This window comes from Macaca nemestrina, chromosome 3 (assembly GCF_043159975.1).
Source record: "Macaca nemestrina isolate mMacNem1 chromosome 3, mMacNem.hap1, whole genome shotgun sequence".
NCBI lineage: Eukaryota > Metazoa > Chordata > Mammalia > Primates > Cercopithecidae > Macaca > Macaca nemestrina.
In genome coordinates this window covers 146,297,106-146,316,387 of record NC_092127.1, presented here as the reverse complement: position 1 = coordinate 146,316,387, position 19,282 = coordinate 146,297,106, and the positions used below count along the sequence as shown (strand labels likewise).

Here is a 19,282-nt window from a genome sequence, read left to right as displayed (position 1 = left end):
GGCTATACTAGTGTTGCTTTGGGGCCAGTGAGAGAAAGTTCCATAAAAGACCCTGAGTAAGGGCCTGGCCCTTATAGTTTTTTGTTTGGTTTGTTTTTAACTTTAATTTTATGCCAGGCGCAGTGGCTCACACCTGTAATCCCAGCACTTTGGGAGGCTGAGGCGGGTGGATCACCAAGTCAGGAGTTCAAGACCAGCCTGGCCAGCATAGTGCAACCCCATCTTTACTAAAAGTACAAAAAAAAAAAAAAAAAAAAACAAGCTGGGCATGGTGGCAGGTGCCTATAGTCCTAGCTACTTGGGAGGCTGAGGCAGGAGAATCGCTTGAACCTGGGAGGTGAAGGTTGCAGTGAGCCAAGATTGCACCACTGCACTCCAGCCTAGGCAACACAGCGAGACTCTGTCTAAAAAATAAATAAATAAATAAATAAATAAATAAAATAAAAAACTTTAAGTTCAGGGATACATGTGCAGGTTTGTTACACAGGTAAGTTTGTGTCATAGGGGTTTGGTGTACAGCTTATTTCATCACCCAGGTATTAAGCCTAGTACCCATTAGTTATTTTTCCTGATCCTATCCCTTCTCCCACCCTCCACCCTCCTGCAGACCCCAGTGATCTGTTGTTCCCCTCTTTGTGTCCACGTGTTCTCATCATTTAGCTACTACTTGTTATTTTTTTTTTTTTTTTGAGACAGAGTCTCGCTCTGTAGCCCAGGCTAGAGTGCAGTGGCCGGATCTCAGCTCACTGCAAGCTCCGCCTCCCGGGTTTACGCCATTCTCCTGCCTCAGCCTCCCGAGTAGCTGGGACTACAGGCGCCCGCCACCTCGCCCGGCTAGTTTTTTGTATTTCTTAGTAGAGACGGGGTTTCACCGTGTTAGCCAGGATGGTCTCGATCTCCTGACCTCGTGATCCGCCCGTCTCGGCCTCCCAAAGTGCTGGGATTACAGGCTTGAGCCACCGCGCCCGGCCTTAGCTACTACTTGTAAGTGAAAACATGCAGTATTCAGTTTTCTGTTCCTGGATTAGTTTGCTAAGGATAATTGTTACAGGTAGTTAGGCATGAGTGGGGTGGGAGAAGACTCCCCAACCCACTAAGAATGTGGATGATGGTTCAGTATTATCACATGTCCTCTCTAAAAGTGATAAATTGGCAGCCGGTGCCAGGGAGAGGCCATTTCCTGATGGTCCACACCTTTTGCACTAAAGCGTTAATTGAAGGCAGACACCAGGGAGAAGCAACTTCCCAGGAATGCGCATTAAGAGATAAAATGGTGGGGTATGACTCTCCAAGAAAACACCACTGAAGAAGGGGAGAAAGCCTCAGATGGGCATGTGTACAACTTCCTAAACACGTGCAGCCAAAGATAAGGAGGGCGCTGTGCGTGTGGGCAGCCCACCCTAAGGGAAGAGTCAGGGGAAAGGGGCCAGCCTATCAAGTTCTAGAATCAAGGTTAAACACCACACTTGATCTCAGTGCCCGCTTGGGTCTCTTACAAGCCTACTCTCCTTTTCTTTCTTTCCTGGTCTAAAGCCTTTTAAATAAACTTCCACTCCTGCTCTGAAATTTGTCTGGGTCTCCTTTTCTGCCTTATGCCTCTCAGTTGAATTTTTTCTTCTGAGGAGGCAAGAACTGAGGTTGCTGCAGACCCATACAGATTTGCCACCAGTAACTCAGATACCTTCCACCAGTAACATAATGGCCTCCAGCTTCATCCATATTCTTGCAAAGGACAAGATCTCATCAATGGAAGACTAGATAATGTGGTACATATACCCCACGGAATACTATGCAGCCCTTGTAGTTTTGCATTACTCTTAGCTTTCCGTATCTGTAAAGCATTCAGTAAAGCTACATCAATTGTCAGGCCATGAGCCATCCAGCTTCTTTCTCTTTGGAGACCGTATGTCCCAATTTATCATCACAGTCTCATTGATTAAGAACAGCAGATGACTCTGCACAGTGGTCCATGCCTATAAACCCAGAACTTTGGGAGGCCAAGGTGGGAGGATCACTTGAGGCCAGGAGTTCCAGACCAGCCTGGGCAACACACCAAGACCCCATGTCTACAAAAATCATTTTTTTAACTAGTTGACTGGTGGTGGATGTCTATAGTCCTAGCCACTCAGGATACTGAGGTGGGAGGATCTCTTGAGCCCAGGAGTTTGGGGCTTCAGTGAGTCTGAAACAGAAAGAATACAGGATGGTCATAGGAGAATAGAAAATTTTAGGCAGGAGTTACACATGATTAGAAGAAAGGAAACTGTTGAAATGTCTGCATAAACTAGGGGCTGATAAGACCCTGAAAACCAGGTGTGAACCAAGCTGGCTAAGACTGACCAGACCCATCATAGTGCTGGATTTGACCTGAGTTTCACCTAGGACCTCATTATATGCTCATTAAAATACTCGATCACACACCCACCAGCACCATGACAGTTCCAGGAACACATACATTTGGTGTAAAAATGGGTGGCACCACAGTTCCAGGAATCTTTACCTTTCCAGGAATCTTCATGAAATATTTCATGCCTTGATTTTTATATTTTATTTTTGTTTTATTTATTATTTTTTATTTTTTAAATATATTTTAATTTTAATTTTTTGTATTTCTTTATCCACCCCTTGATTAAAGAAACTCATAGAGATAGAAACCCCAGACCCCACTGTGCACCTCTCTTGAGTACACCTGCACTCCCCTTTCTTGAATGTGTACTCTTCATTTTGCAACAAATCTTCATACTTTCACTATCTTTACCAACTCGTTTTTAATTCTTTCTTGCAATGGTGTCAAGAGCCTGGACACCAACCAGAGTCAAGGTCCCACTGGCATTTGGGGACCTCTCCCCTAGCCCATTGGTATCAAGTCCAACAGTGGCTCACACCTGTAATCCCAGCACTTTGGGAGGCCTAGGCGAGAGAATCGCTTGAGCCCGGGAGTTTGAGACCAGCCTGAGCAACATCGTGACACCTCATCTCTACAAAAAAAATTTTAAAACTAGCCAGATGTGGTGGTGTGCACCTGTAGCCCCAGCTACTAGGGAGGCTGAGGTGGGAAGATCTCTTGAGCCCAGGAGGTCGAGGCTGCAGTGAGCCATCATTGCACAACTACACTTCAACCTGGGCAACAGAGCAAGACCCTGTCACATTTAATTCTGCTTTCTTTGTTGTATATGTATCCAAGGAGTCTAGAAATATACATTTAAAAAAAATCCCTGTTACCTAAAACTTTTTTAGGGATTATTGTGTATAAGTATAAACACATAAGTAACAATTATTTAATTGCATTTTCTACCTTGTAGGAGAAAGCGCAATTGTATGGGCAGAGCACTTGGACTAAGAATTAGGAAACCAGTGTTCTAGCTTTGGCAATGCCACTAAATGGGCACATCACTTAATTTAGGGTCCTCCAGTTTTAGTCATATAAACCTTCATGTCCTCTTGAGAGCTTTCTACCTGTTTAAATAGCTTTGAGCTCTAAAGAAAAAGCTATCATTATATAAGCTCAATGAGAGCTACACTGTCATTATTTACATAAAAGTTTCTGTAGTCTTCCAAAGTACATACAAATTTAAAGTTAAGCTTTTATTTAAAAACATCAGAAAGGCCAGGCCCAGTGGCTCATGCCTGTAATCCCAACACTTTGGGGGATGGAGGCGAGAAGATCACTTGAAGCCAGGTGTTTGAAACCAGCCAGGGCAACAGAGGGAAAACCCATCTCTACAAAAATGTTTTGTTTGTTTTTGTTTTTGAGACAGAGTCTCACTCGGTCGCCCAGGCTGGAGTGCAGTGGCACAATCTCAGCTCACCACAACCTCTGCCTCCTGGGTTCAAGCAATTCTTTGGCTCACTCAGCCCCCCGAGTAGTTGAGATTTCAGGTGTGCGCCACTGTATCAAGCTAATTTTAATATTTTTAGTAGAGACAAGGTTTCACCATGTTGACCAGGCTGGTCTTGAACTCCTGACCTCAGGTGATCCACCCACCTCGGCCTCCCAAAGTGCTGGGATTACAGGTGTGAGTCACCACACCAGGTCAAGGTTTTATTTTTTTTAAAGAGCGTTTACTACATTAAAAAAGAGATAATTTTTTTATTTAAGACAGGGTCTCACTCTATTGGCCAGGCTGTAGTGTAGTGGCGCAGTCTCGGCTCACCGCAATCTCCGCCTCCCACTTTCAAGTGATTCTCCCACCTCAGTCTCCCAAGTAGCTGGGATTATACGCACCCGCCACCATGAACAGCTAAATTTTTTGTATTTTTAGTAGAGATGGAGTTTCACCATGTTGGCCAGGCTACTCTCAAACTCCTGACCTCAAGTGATCTGCCCTCCTCAGCCTCTCAAAGTGCTGGCATTACAGGTGTGAGCCACCGAACCCAGCCAAAAAAGAATTTAGCGCATTCTTTTCCTCTATAAATCATGCCAATACCTGAAGTAGAAATATTTCTTATAAGGTAGCATAAAATAAAATGAATGAATTAAACTTTCTTATGAGATGATTTTTATTTCCCTGATATCTTCTCTTCTGAACAAACGAAGTGAAGACAAATACATAAACATGGAGAAAATGTGTGTTGTGGACTTTATTTGCAAAAGAACAGTGATATTTTGCATGTAATTAAATATCTTTTAGGTAGGAACACATAGGTTCTATTGTATACACAAAAAAGAGAAATATTCTTAAGTTTAGCTTTTCTGATTAAAAAAATACATAAATGGCTGGGTGCGGTGGCTCACACCTATAATCCTAGCACTTTGGGAAGCTGAGACGTGTGGATTGCCTGAGCTCAGGAGTTCGCGACCAGCCTGGGCAACACAGTGAAACCCCGTCTCTCCTGAAAAATACAAAAACTTAGCCGGGCGTGGCAGCATGTGCCTGTAATCCCAGCTACTTGGGAGGCTGAGACAGGAGAATCGCTTGAACCCAGGAGGCAGAGGTTGCAGTGAGCCAAGATGGCACCATTGCACTCCAGCCTGGGCAACAGAGCGAGTCTCCATCTCAAAAAATAAATAAATAAACCCATAAACATTTAGGCTGGGCGTGGTGGCTCATGCCTGTAATCACAACACTATGGGAGGCCGAGGCTGGCGGATTACTTCAGGTCAGGAGTTAAGACCAGCCTGACCAACATGGCAAAACCCTGACTCTCCTAAAAATACAAAAATGAGCTAGGCATGGGGGTGCATGCCTTTCATCCTGGCTACTCGGGAGGCTGAGGCATGAGAAACACTCAGACCTGGGAGGTGTAGGTTGCAGTGAGCCAAGATTGTGCCAGTGCATTTCAGCCTGGGTGACAGAGCAAGACTCTGTCTCAAAAAAATAAAAATAAACATTTAAATAAGATATTTTAGTTTTCTCTTGCTTCATAAAAAAAAAAATCACTAAAATTTAGTAGCTTAAAATAACAATGATCTGTTATTTCTCATGATTCTGTAGGTTGACTGAATTTAGCTGGGTGGTTCTTCCACTCCACTTGTATTTCAAGTCACTCATGAGGCTATGCTCAGCCTGAAGCACACCTGGGGCCAAACCATTCCAGAGAAGCACATCCTCCAAAGTGTCTCTCCACATGGCTCTCATCATTCAGTGGTCTGGCCTGAGCTTTTGTACAGCACAGTGGCTGACTTCAAAGATACTGAAGGTGGAAGCTTCCAGAATACTTAAAGCTTAGGTGTGGAAGTGGCAAAGTCACACAAGATGCATTTTATTGATTAAAGGAAGTCACAAGGCCACTTCAGTTAAAAGGAAGGGAAAATAGACTACTTGATGGCAGCAGCAGCATGAGTGCATAAGGTGGGAGAAATTGTTGATGGTCATGTTTGCCAACAAACTACCACACACAGTAATATATAAGATCATTATATATATTTCCTCTCTGTCTCATTAAACAGCTATCAAAGAGTTTGTCCTTATTTTATTTTGTTTTTTTAACTTTTTAGCATGAACCTACAGGACATAGAGAGTCCATTTTCCTTCTTTTTTTCCTTCTTTCTCTCTCTCCTTTCTCTTTTTTTTTCTCTCTCTCTCTCCCTTTCTTTCTTTTTTCTTTCTCCCTCCCTCCCTCCCTCCCTCCTTCCTTCCTTCCTTCCTTCCTTCCTTCCTTCCTTCCTTCCTTCCTTCCTTCCTTTCCTTCCTTCCTTCCCTCCCTCCCTCTCTTCTTTCTCTCTCTCCCCTCTCCTCTCTTCTCTTTTTCTTCCTTTTCTCCAGGAGACAAGTTTTTGCTCCAGGCTGTAGTACAGTGGTGCAATCATAGCTCACTGTAGCCTCTAACTCCTGTGCTCAAGCAATCCTCTTGCTCCGGCCTCCCAAAGTGGTAGGATTAAGGTGTAAGCCACTGCACCTGGCCTAACTGTCCTATCTAAATGCAGTTAACTTTTCCACAACTTTGTGAAGGTAGCAATTTATTTTGAGATAAAATTTACATAGCCAAGACCCTCTCTCAGTTGTGTTTGCAGCTGCTCAGCCATCTCTCTCAGGCATCAGTGCCACCTCTAGCTTGCTGAGCTCCGGGCAAAAGGCAGGGGGCTGGTAAGGAACAAGTTTTCTATACCATAGCTCTTTCCAAGCTGATTGCCTGCAAATCAACCAGGGAGTGAAGAAATCTTATCACTACAGGCTTGGCACTCTGGCATTCCTTGAAACCAGACATTGTTAGAAGTTCACTAAACTTTTATTTTTCAAATGTCTCATCCAGCATCTGGTGTGAGAAATTGTGTAGGACTTTAACACTGATCTTGGAGCTTCCAGAGTATAGGTTTTAGTGCTTTGAAGGAGGCAAATGAAGCCTATCTGGCTGCCCTATTTGAAGTTACTAACTAGTATGTGATCTTAGTGTAATAATTGTGAAAAAAGACATCCAGCCATTCCCCCCAGTATATCTACAGAAAGAGCTTAAAATCCACTACGATCAGGCGCATTTCATTCTCAAGCAAAACAAAACATGTTTGTCTTCCCTGCTATTATTTATTCTGACCATTAAATATTTGGTGGGGGCAGGGAGAGAAGTCAAAATGTATCTACATATATTATTGTTACATTAGACTGGGTGGCTTTAAAGGAAATGTAGTTTCTCACAGTTCTGGAAGCTCTAAGTCCAAAATCAAGAGGTCAGCAGGCTTGGTTCTATGAATAAGACCTCAAAAGCACAGGCAACAGAAGCAAAAATAAATGAATGGGATTATATCAAACTAAAAATCTTCTACACAGCAGAGGAAACAATCCACAGAGTGAAAAGACAACCTACAGGATCAGAGAAAACATTTGCAGACACTCATCCCACAGGGGATTAATATCCAGAAGATACAAAGAACTCAAACATCTCGACAGCAAAAAACAAAACAAGAAAAAGTCTGATTATAAAGTAGGCAAATGATCTTAACAGAAAGTTAAATACTGCATGTTCTCACTCACGTGTGGAAGCTAAAAAAAGTTGATCTAATAGAAGTAAAAGTGGAACCAGAGGATATTAGAGACTGGGAAGGGAAGGACAGGGAATTGTTAAAGGATATGAAATTACAGCTAGATAGGAGGAGTAAGTTCTAGCGCTCTGTAGCATTGCAGGTTGCTTATAATTAACAATAATGCATTGTATAGTTTCAAATAGCTAGAAGAGAAGATACTGAATGTTGCTGTGTGTGTGTGTGTGTGTGTGGGTGTGGGTGTGTGGGTGTGTTGGTGTGTGGGTGTTTTAAGATGGAGTTTTGCTCTGTCACTTAGGCTGCAGTGCAGTGGTGCAATCTCGACTCACTGCAACCTCCACCTCCCCGGTTCAAGCAATTCTAGTGCCTCAGCCTCCCAAGTAGCTGGGATTACAGGTGTGCGCCACCATGCCCAGCTAATTTTTGTATTTTTAGTAGAGATTTTTTCACTATGTTGGCCAGGCTGGTCTCAAACTCTTGACCTCAGGTGATCCCCCGGCCTCCACCTCCCAAAGTGCTGGGATTACAGGCGTGAGCCACTATGCCTGGCAGGATATTTGATAGAGCAGGAGCACCGTCATCTCGGACAAACACTGCCACTTTAAGTTCCAACTCCCTTTCTAGCCTCATGCATTTCAAGGAAATCACTTCTCTTCTAACTACAAGCAGCCAGAAAGAGCAGACAGTAAAACACAAGTGACCGCTTGGGCACAGAGGGAGGTGAGGAGAAAGTCTCTTGGGGTAACTGCCAAACTTCACCCTCATACAATGGGCCCCAGTAAAACAGTGGCCTTAATAAGTACTTTTCTTTCCCTTCAGGTACACTAAGATAGAAAAGCTAAAAGCAGACTCGGGGGGATATGCCTGCAGCTGCAAAAAGATGTATGGGAACAGACATGCAACTGTCCCTCCCAGAGAAGCACAACAAAGAGACACAGAAGCAGTCCAAGCCTCTCATAAACTCTCCCACCCTGAATCTTTAAAAACTCTTAGTCTGTAAGAGAGTGTGACTCTAACCTAACTTGGCCAACTGCCCCTCTCAGGTTTGTTTAAAATAAACCTGTCCCTGTTGACTGAAAAGCCATCTTCTGTGTTTCTCTCCTCTTTAATTCTTACAATATTAAATGTTGTCAACACAAAGAAATGATAAATCTTTGAAATTACCAATATGCTAACTACCCTGATCTGATCACTATGCATTGTTTGTATTAAAACACTATGTAGCCCATGAATATATACAATTACTATTCTTTAAAAAATGAAAAAACATGTAAATGTAGTATTGACAGCAACTAATTGGATTAGTTTTTGTAGCATTTTTAGCTTCTATCCATTCAGTATTCTTTTTTTTTTTTTAGACAGAGTTTGGCTGTGTCACCCAGGCTGGAGTACAGTGGAACGATGTTGGCTCACTGCAACCTCTGCCTCCTGGGTTCAAGCCATTCTCCTGCCTCAGCCTCCCTAGTAGCTGGGGTTACAGAAGTGTGCCACCACACCCGGCTAATTTTTGTATTTTTAGTAGAGATGGGATTTCATTGTGTTGGCCAAGCTGGTCTCGAACTCCTGACCTCAACTGATCTTCCCACCTCAGCCTCCCAAAGTGCTGGGATTACAGGCATGAGCCGCCACATCCAGCCCATTCAGTATCTTTTTATAATTAAATTTAATTTTTAAAGTATATTTATATATATTTCTTTTCTTTTCTTTTCTTTTCTTTTTTGAGACAGAGTGTCACTCTGTTGCCCAGGCTGGAATGCAGCAGTGCAATCTTGGCTTACTGCAACCTCTGCCTCCCAGGCTCAAGCGATTCTCGTGCCTCAGCCTCTGGAGTAGCTGGGATTGCAGGCGCCTGACACCATGCCTGGCTAATTTCTGTATTTTTAGTAGAGATGGGGTTTCACCATGTTAGCGAGGCTGGTCTCCAACTCCTGGCCTCGGCCTCCCAAAGTGCTAGGATTACAGGCCTGGGCCACCAGCCATTCCCACAATTTTTTTTTTTTTTTTTTTTTTGAGACTGAGTCTTGCTGTCACCCAGGCTAGAGTGCAGTGACACCATCTCAGCTCACTGAGACCTCCACCTCCCGGGTTCAAGAGATTCTCCTGCCTCAGCCTCCCAAGTAGCTGGGACTACAGGTGCATGCCACCACACCCAGCTAATTTTTTGTATTTTTAGTAGAGACAGTATTTCACCGTGTTAGCCAGGATGGTGTTGATCTCCTGACCTTGTGATCCACCTGCCTCGGCCTCCCAAAATGCTGAGATTACAGGCATAAGCCACCAGGCCTGGCTTTTTTTTTTTTTTTTTAAAGACACAGCCTTGCTCTGTCACCCAGACTGGAGGGCAGTGGCGCGATCTCGGCTCACTGCAACCTCTGCTTCCTGGGTTCAAGTGACTCTCTTGCCTCAGCCTCCCAAGTGGCTGGGATTACAGATGCCTGCCACCACTCTCAGCTAATTTTTTGTAGTTTTGGTAGAGATAGGGTTTCCCCATGTTGGCCAGGCTGGTATCGAACTCCTGACCTCAGGTGATCCACTCGCCTTGGCCTCCCAGAGGGCTGAGATTACAGATGTGAGCTACTGCACCCGGCTGTTTCCACTCTTTTAAGATAAATTCTGGGCCGGGCGTGTTGGTTTACACCTGTAATCCCAACATTTTGGGAGGCTAAGGTGGGAGGATTGCTGGAGCCCAGGAGTTGGAGATCAGCCTGGGCAACATGGTGAAATCCTATTGCTACAAAAATTAGCCCAGTATGGTGGTGCATGCCTATAGTCCCAGCTACTCAGGAGGCTGAGGGGGCACGAACACCTGAACCCAGGGAGGTTGAGGCTGCAGTGAGCCATGATCGTGCCACTGCACCACAGCCTGGGTGACAAAGTGAAACCTTGTTTCAAAACCAAAAAGATAAATTCTAAAATCCTATGCTACAACAGCCAGCATGGTCTGGCTCTTCTCACTTGCCTCCCTCCCTCCCTCCCACACTCCAGGTTTCAGAATCTTCTAATTGCCTCAGCGTGTTCACACATGGTGTTCCTTTAACTGGGAACACTCTTTCCCACTTATTTCCCTTTTCCCAAGTATCCAGGTCTTTGAGAAGACTTTCTCTGATCCCAGCACTAGGGAAGTGGGTATCTCAGTTACCCTTGCTTCTAGTTTTCTATTTTTCCTAGTACGTATTTATCGGAATCATAATTATGTCATCATATGAGAGATGATGTAAGTAATTTTCCTTTCCCCCACAGGAGTATAAATTCTATTAGGGCAGGCACTATCTCTATTTTGTTATTCAGTGTACCTCCAGCGGCTAGCACAGTGCCTGATGTAAAGTAGGCAGTCAATATCTGTGAATTCATGAACATAAGGGAAGTGGAAAGCAAGATTTTTGCCCTTTAAGAGATTAGAATCTTCCTGGGGAAAGAAAAAAAAAATTCAGGAAACACTTAGCTGTGCCCAACTATGCCTGGCAGTTCAATAATTAAGAACCAAAAGGTGCACTCACCATTGTTCCATCTGTAAGGGCGCACCCTTCTATATAGAAGTAACTTGACTCGCTGAGAATTAAAAAGAAAATTAAAAAATAAAATAAAATAAAATAAAAAAGAACCAAAATGCCAGGTACAGTGGCTCACAACTGTAATACCTAATCCCAACACTTTGGCAGGCCAAGGTGAGAGGATCACTTGAACCCAGGAGATTGAGGTTGTAATGAGAAGCTGGGCAACAGAGCAAAATCTAGTCTCAAAAAAAAAAAAAAAAAATTACATGGCTGGGAAAGATATCATAAATCCAGGGTAAGGTTTTTTATACAGATTAAGGTGATGCCTTCTCCAGTGATTAAAAGTCTCTAAAGATTTAGTCATCCTTCTCTTCCTGATTCAGAGAGGGACATACACTTATAAACAGAGATTTCCTTTACAGCTTTAAATTTCTTTTACAAAAGGGTAACTCCCCAGAACTTCTCCTATGTCTGTTGTTTCTCAAAATAACCAGCTCACAATAATCCTTATGACAAAGAGGCATATTTGGGATAGCACATTCTGGACTCTACAGTCATATTTTGGGGTGGTGTGTCCTGAATCCCATTAATATGTTTCACTTATAAAATTAATAATAAAGTATAATATGTATGTTTAAAAGTGAAAATAGACTTTCACTTTTAAATGATTTTTCACTCACACCTGTAATTCCTGCACTTTGGGAGGCCAAGGCAGGAGGATTACCTGAGCTCAGGAATTCAAGACCAGCTTGGCCAATATGGTGAAACTCTGTCTCTACTAAAAATACAAAAATTAGCTGGGAATGGTGCTCACCTGTAGTCTCTGCTACTTTGGGGCTGAGGCAGGAGAATCGCTTGAACCCGGCAGGTGGAGGCTGGAGTGAGCCGAGATAGTGCCACTGCACTCCAGCCTGGGCAACAGAGTGAGAATCTCTCAAAAAAATAAATAAATATATTGTAATATAATAATCAAAATATACACAAACACCTATATACATTAATACACATATGAATATATTAAAAACCTGAAAGAATATAAGCCAAACCATTCACTGTAATATCTTTGGATAGAAGGATTATGGGAACTTTCTCTTATCTCATTATATAAATATATAACATACTTTTTGTCTGTTTGTGACGGCATGTTGCTCTGTTGCCCAGGCTGAAGTGCAGTGGTGCCATCATAACTCACTGTAACATTGAATTCCTGGGCTCAAGTAATCCTCCCGCCTCAGCCTCTCTAGTAGTTGGGATTACAGGTGTGAGCAGGTGCTTTTTTTGTTTAACCCAAACCAGTCACTTATTCATTATTTAAACTAGTGTAAATTATTCACTGAAGCTATAGAAATTAATTTTCTACCAGAAACAACCTTATATCTAGAGTCATCTATACAAGCTCAGATCAGACTAATGCCTCTTGGAATTCTCTATCAGAATGCCTTCTCAGGATTAGGTGAACTGACACTGCTGAAACTTTTACTTTGCTCTTGGAATTTTATCTTAAGGAGGACTCTGTTGGAATTCAAATTAGCTTCTTAACCCTGTCTGCAATAATTCTTAAAGCATGAGTCAGCACCACTATTTCTGCAGTTACTTTATCTCCTTTGCCAGAGTTCTATTGTTTTTATATTTGTGGATGTTCAAGGGTATTTAAAAAAAAAAAAAAAACAAACCAATGATCCTTACCCAAGATACATCATTTAAGTCATTTTTACTAAATCACCAAGGATTTTCAAAGCAGACTATTTTAACACATTATAACAGATTAGGCCCTATTAACTATTTTTACATAATAATAAGGTCTGCAGTCCCCATCAAAGGCCTTTTCCTTCAGAACTACTATCACAGTGTCCCCTGCAGGTCACCAGGTAGACGTGCATCCTGAGGGGGCATATTTCTTAACAGTGTTTGTGTAATTTTCCTTATGCCTCTTTAACAGATGGAATGAAATAATAACAAATTGGAATGTTATCACATTAATACATCTTCAAATTTCCCTGGAACTTCAGATAAATTTATTTCTGTGTCTATAATCTTAGAATTATATGAAGTTTTATCAGAGATTTTTAAAACTCTCATTACATTTTTAATACACAAAAATATTACAAAGAAAACAAAATGTGTTTATAACAGTATTTCCCAGATAACATAGCCTTAACAAATAATACTTATCTAGGGGCAGTGGCTCACTCCTGTAATCCCAGCCTTTTGGGAGGCTGAGACGGGAGGACTGCTTGAGCTCAAAAGTTCAAGACCAGCCTGGGCCACATCTCAACAAAACATCAAAAAATTAGCCAGGGATGGTGGCGTGCACCTGTAATCCCAGCTACTCAAGAGGCTGAGGCGGGAGAATCGCTTGACCCTGGGACGTGGAGGCTGCAGTGAGCCATGATCACACAGCTGTACTGCAGCCTAGGCAACAGGATTGAGACCCTGTCTCGAAAAAAAAAAATTAAAATAATACTTGTTCGCCATTAGAAATAAATCATGTCTATAATTAAAACATGAAATTCATCATATTATATTTTGAGTATGTTTGCATTTAAAGTTTTTTTAATTGGCAGATATTTGAAAATGTGATCTTTATGGCCCTGAAAGCCCTTCATAGGTGATATGAAAAAGCAAGCACTGTTTCACTTTGGATGCTCTGAAAAGCAGACACAAAGACAGGAGTCCATGTGCAAGAGAGAGACCTACTGGGGAAATGTCTGTGAAAGATAAAGGGAAGACAGCAGGAGTAAGCAAGGAGAGGCTGCAGAAAACCATGCTTATCTGACACCTGGGAAAGGAGGAAGGGAAGGATAGGAGTCTCAGACTTCAGCACAAGCTAACATAATCTTAGCCAGGCTGATGCAGAGTCCTTGAGCCAAAGCCCCATTACAGGAATCCTGCATCTTGTAAGAATGGGCCTATGTTAATACCCCACCATGGTCACTGATGTTGTGGCAGAGAAGGTTAGAGGGTGGTAATGTTCACAGAAGCTGCAGGGGGGGAGCTTTCAGCCAACAGTGGCTCCCCCTACAGGTTCAACCAGAGTGGAGCATGTCCATGGTCATCAAATACTCCATTCATTCTGAATAAACTGTATAATAAATATTCTATGAAGATAAGATATATTTCCCTTTATGATACTCATTTATTTGTAAGCATATTTGTTTAAAAGTTTATCTGTTGTGAGTGAAATCATTACTTAAAAATCATATTCTTATCCTTTTCATGAGAAAAAATCAATATCCAAAAATTCAAATAGAAAAGTAAAAGATAGTTTTTTCTTGAAATTGAGGTTCCATTAACCCTATTTAAAATAGAATACCACAAATTTAACAGAGATGAATATTATTGGATCCCAATTAAAGCAAGCAAGCACATCCTTCTGAAGCAATCAACCCTATAATTAACATGATTCTAATATAGCAGCTAAAATGTTTGTCTTATTTTCATAGTTATTCTTCTTTCTAAATTTTTTTTAAGAGACAAGGTCTCACTCTGTCTCCCAGGCTGAGGTGGCACAATCAAAGCTCACTACAGCTTCAAGCTCCTAGACTCAAGCAGTCCTCCCGCCTCAGCTTCCCCAGTAGCTGGGACTACAGGTGTGCACCACCACACTTGACTGATTTTTTATTTTTTGAAACTGGGTCTGGCCCAGGCTGGAGTATAGTGGCATGATCTCAGCTCACTGCAACTTCCGCCTCCTGGGCTCAAGTGATCCTCCCACCTCAGCCTCCTAAATTGCTGGGATTACAGGTGTGGGCCACCATGCCTGGCCAACTAACTCTTTTATTTTATTTATTTTTTATTTATTATTATTTTTTTGAGTCAGAGTCTCACTCTGTTGCCCAGGCTGGAGGGCAGTGACACAATCTTGCCTCACTGCAACTTTGGCCTCCTGGTTTTAAGCAATTCTGCCTCAACTTCCTGAGTAGCTGGGATTACAGGCACATGCCACCTACCTGGCTAATTTTATATTTTTAGTAGAGACGGGGTTTCACCATGTTGGCTAGGCTGGTCTTGAACTTCCGACCTCATGTGATCCACCTGCCTTGGCCTCCCAAAGTGCTGGGATTACTGGCGTGAGTTGGGATTATAGGCATGAGCCACCACACCTGGACTAATTTTTTGTTGTTGTTTGTTTTTGTTTTGAGATGGAGTCTTGCTCTGTCACCCACGCTAGAGTGCAGTGGTGTGATCTCGACTCACTGGAACCTTCGCCTGGGTTCATGTGATTCTCCTGCCTCAGCCTCCCAAGTAGGTGGGATTACAGGCACCCACCACCATGGTCAGCTAATTTTTGTATTTTTAGTAGAGACAGGGTTTCATCATATTGGCCAGGCTGGTCTCCAACTCCTGACCTCGTGATCCACCCATCTTGGCCTCCCAAAGTGCTGGGATTACAGGCATGAGCGACCGCACCTGGCATAATTTTTAAAAAGTTTTTGAAGAGACAGTCTTGCTATGTTGCCTAGGCTGGTCTCAATCTCCTGACCTCAAGCCATACTCTCTGCTCAGACTCCCAAAACACTGGAATTACAGGCATGAGTGACCGTGCCCAATCTTTTTTTTTTGAGACAGATTCTCTGTTGCCCAGGCTGGAGTGCAGTGGAGGGATCTCGGCTCACTGCAACCTCCACCTCCCAGGTTCAGGTGATTCTCCTGCCTCAGCCTCCCAAGTAGCTGGGATTACAGGCGCATGCCACCAGGCCTGGGTAATTTTTGTATTTTTAGTAGAGACGGGGTTTTGTCATGTTGGTCAGGCTGGTCTCAAACTACTATTTCAGGTGATCTGCCCACCTCAGCCTCCCAAAGTGCTGGGATTATAGGTATGAGCCACTGTTCCCGGCCAGGTATTTATAGCAGTGCAAGAAGGGACAAATACACTCTCCCATGAGTCATTCTTTAGCATACAAAAACCAGTAAATTCCTAAGGTTTTAGAAGCTTCCACGCCAGGAACTCAGGACAAAGATTAAATATTTATTTTCTTTTTTACTATACTACAGACAAATCCTTGATCTTTGACCACTGATTCCTTTTGGCAAAGAATTATAAGAGTTAAAAGACAGTGGCACATTTCTAAAACCCCATTCAATCACTAATAATCTGTCCAGTCCATCAGCCTATCATATGAAAATGTCTCCCAGGGTGTAGCCACTCAGGCTTCCATTTGATCTTTTCAGGTTTCAAAAGCAGAGTTCTTAGCAATATATATCTTCATTATTTCAGGCATCTGATATAATTAAGCTAAGAGACAATATCTTGAGTTTCTTTGGAGATCTTAATGAATATTGGATTTCCCTCATTATATAACCCATTTACTTATTCCTTTACTCTCATCTACTATTTCTCCTTATCTCCACTCACATCCAAGCTTTTTTGGCTTTGGAAGGAGTATTTGGTTCAGCTACTGTGCTGCTCTGGGTTGCAGGCAGTAAAACTAGTGATGTGGTTCAGGACACACTACTCCAAAATATAGCACCTGAGCATTTGAGAGATCATTTTCATCTTCACCTCACTCCTTTTCCTCCGAAGCAGGTCATAAACCATAGAAAGAATACTCTGGCCATTTCCCTTGAGGCAGGTCATAAAACCCGGTGTCCTTCCCTGAAGTAGGTCATAAGACCGTCATTTGAGAGGTACTCTCCCCTTCCATAGAGAAAAGGAACATCCTTACCTCTGAAGACCCCAGGACACAGAGAAGAAAGAACCTGAACAAACAGTCCATTCTAAGTTCCCCCAGTTTGTTACCATTACATCACACTCCCTTTGTGTAATCATACTCCTGCACGACTGTCCACTCTTTATCAACGCTATGACAATTGTCTTCCACCCCTTCATTGAAATTTCATTATCTACTGACTGCAGCAAGAAGATTGAAAGTCAAACATCAAACCTAGAGTACAGAGGAACTTTGTCGGAAGCTATTGACTTCTGCTTGGGCTCATCCAACTTCCACAAAGAATCCTTTGCAAGCAATCGTCCATCTCTCAAGCTCATCCAAAGAATCATTTGTGACCCTCAAAATTACTTACATTCCTCCATCTCCCTCTCCCTTACGAAAAAGTGTACATAAGCATCTGAACCTAACTGGGTTATGGGGTAATCACTCTACTGTGATTTTCTCCAGGGCACATTAATAAATTTATATGCCAGCCAGGAGCACCTGTAATCTCAGCACTTTGGGAGGTCAAGTGGGGGGGGGGGGGGGCAGATCACCTGAGGTCAGGAGTTCAAGACCAGCCTGGCCAACATGGTGAAACCTTGTCTCTAACAAAACTACAAAAAAAATAAGCCGGGCTTGTTGGCATGTGCCTGTAATCCCAGCTACTCGGGAGGCTGAGGCAGAAGAGTCACTTGAACCCGGGAGGTGGAGGATGCAGTGAGCTGAGATGGTGCCACTGCACTCTGGCCTGGGTGACCGAGAGAGACTCAGTCTCGAAAAAATAAAAAATAAAATAAATTCGTATGCCTTTTTCTTCTCTTCATCTTTTATTTCACTCCAGTGAACCTTCAGAGGGCAGAGCTTTCCCTTCACCGCTACAAAATGAAGGCAAGAAACTCAATTTTAGGGAAAAATATATAATCATTATATACGTATGTACTGTGAGTTATGCAGCCACAGACAACTGCTGGACAACAAAACCCACAAATGTGCCACACTAATTCAGTAGTCTGTTATTACGCTTTCAGTCATGTAAAAAACATAGGTTTACGTGTGCGTGTATGTAAAATATATTTGCTAAGCCCTGGTCCACTCATCTTACCATTTACATTAAATGAAGCAGCACACTATGATTATGCCCATCATTAAACTGTCAGAACATTAAAAATCCATGTATTGTTTAAATTAGGCTTAAGTTTTCTAAAAGCAAGGGACCACACACACGCACGCACACACACACATATACACACAAAGAGCATGGCTTCAGAGTTCTAGCAGAGACAATACCCAAATGGTTATTAGTATTCTAGAAGTTTCAGTGAGTGAAGGGCGCTAAAATGCAGTTTGAAAACCAAAACCGTGGCATATCCAATGTGGTATCGTAATGTTGCTCCTCAACTCTTTAAATCTTGTAATCATTGCTGGCCTTAAAACGATCCTGTCAACCGTGTTCATTTTGATAGCGTTGCATCTTTGTGAAAGGTCGCTCAGCAGCCGCAGGACACCAAAAGGCAATTCGCGGCCCTCTGCAGTAGTACCGGCACCGAGCGGCCTTCCGGGAGAGGTAGGCAGCGGACTTGAAGGAGGAGCCGAGAGCGCGGCTGGGGACCCGCCCACGCTAGCCCTCAGCCCCCTCGCCCGGCCCCTCCGCGGAGCGTGCAGCAGCCCGTGCGCCGGCGCAGGCCCCGCCTCCTCGCTGGGCCCCGCCTCGCCGCCACCACGGGATCCGGGCCCCGGGTACCCCGCCCTCGTCCTCTTGTGGAGCCGGAGGCGACGGTAGCATGGAGGGGGAGAGTACGTCGGCAGTGCTCTCGGGCTTTGTGCTCGGCGCACTCGCCTTCCAGCACCTCAACACGGACTCGGACACGGTGAGCCGAGGGACGGGGCGGGGTCCGGCGTGGCCTGGGGAGAGCCCTGCGCGCGGCCTGCCTCCCCGCTGTTGCCCCGGTCCCCCGCCCGCTCCCCCGACGCCGCCGCGCCTCCTCCCTGCCGTCGCGGCTCTGCCTTCTCTCCCCCTCAGCGGTCCCTAAGGTGCCTCGTGCCCACGAAGTCTTCTCCAGCATTAGCCCTCCCTCTGCTATCCTCCGTTGATTTCCCTTTTCCGACCAGTGTCCCACACGCTCCCATCTTTCCTCGGCGCCCCTTTCGCTGTGGAAACTTGGGCGTGAAAAGATGGAAAGTTCATGGAGCGTCTTCCCGCTGCTCTGCGGAGCCTGCGGTCAACTTTCCGTTTCTCGCGACGTCCGACAGGCGTTTGCAAAGCCAGGCGGACTTTGTCAGGCAGAGCAGCGCCTGTGCGTGTTTGTTGAGATGGTAGGATGGTAAGGGAATAAAAATAGATGTTAGTGGATGGAACAGCTTAATCTGGTATATCAGATATCTTTTTATTTGCGTTATTAAATTTGTAAAACAGTTTTAAAAAGTACGTTGCCTATTTTCTAAAAGTTCTATGAAATTAAAGGAACACTGTAAAACGTTGAGCTCGGAAGTAGTTAATGTCCTGTAGTACTTTCAGTAACTTGCAGAAAGAACGTCTAAGCATCTAAAATAACCTCCCTGCTGTGTGGTACAATTCGGAGAATACCCTGCTGAACAATGCCTAGTAATTTCTGCTAAGTACATTTTAAGATAACAACACCTGTTTTACTCTCAAAATTGCCTTAATATAGGCCGGGCGCGGTGGCTCACGCCTGTAATTCCAGCACTTTGGGAGGCCG

The 19,282-nt window shown here is 43.6% G+C and overlaps 1 protein-coding gene across 4 annotated transcripts in view; it reads left to right on the top strand.

Moving 5' to 3' along the window:
* Positions 1-18,238: 18,238 nt before the first annotated feature.
* The window catches only part of ABRAXAS1 (abraxas 1, BRCA1 A complex subunit), a 23,644-nt gene continuing 22,600 nt past the window's right edge, over positions 18,239-19,282 (top strand). The window contains exon 1 of one of the 4 annotated variants that reach the window (XM_011767519.2): positions 18,239-18,433. In XM_011767519.2, the coding sequence (XP_011765821.2) occupies positions 18,347-18,433 (87 nt within the window). In that variant the 5' untranslated portion in view covers positions 18,239-18,346. Of the gene's footprint in view, positions 18,434-18,546; positions 18,597-19,282 lie in introns of those variants that run through there. The other 3 variants (XM_011767518.2, XM_024797614.2, XM_071093603.1) reach the window with 3 other exon arrangements.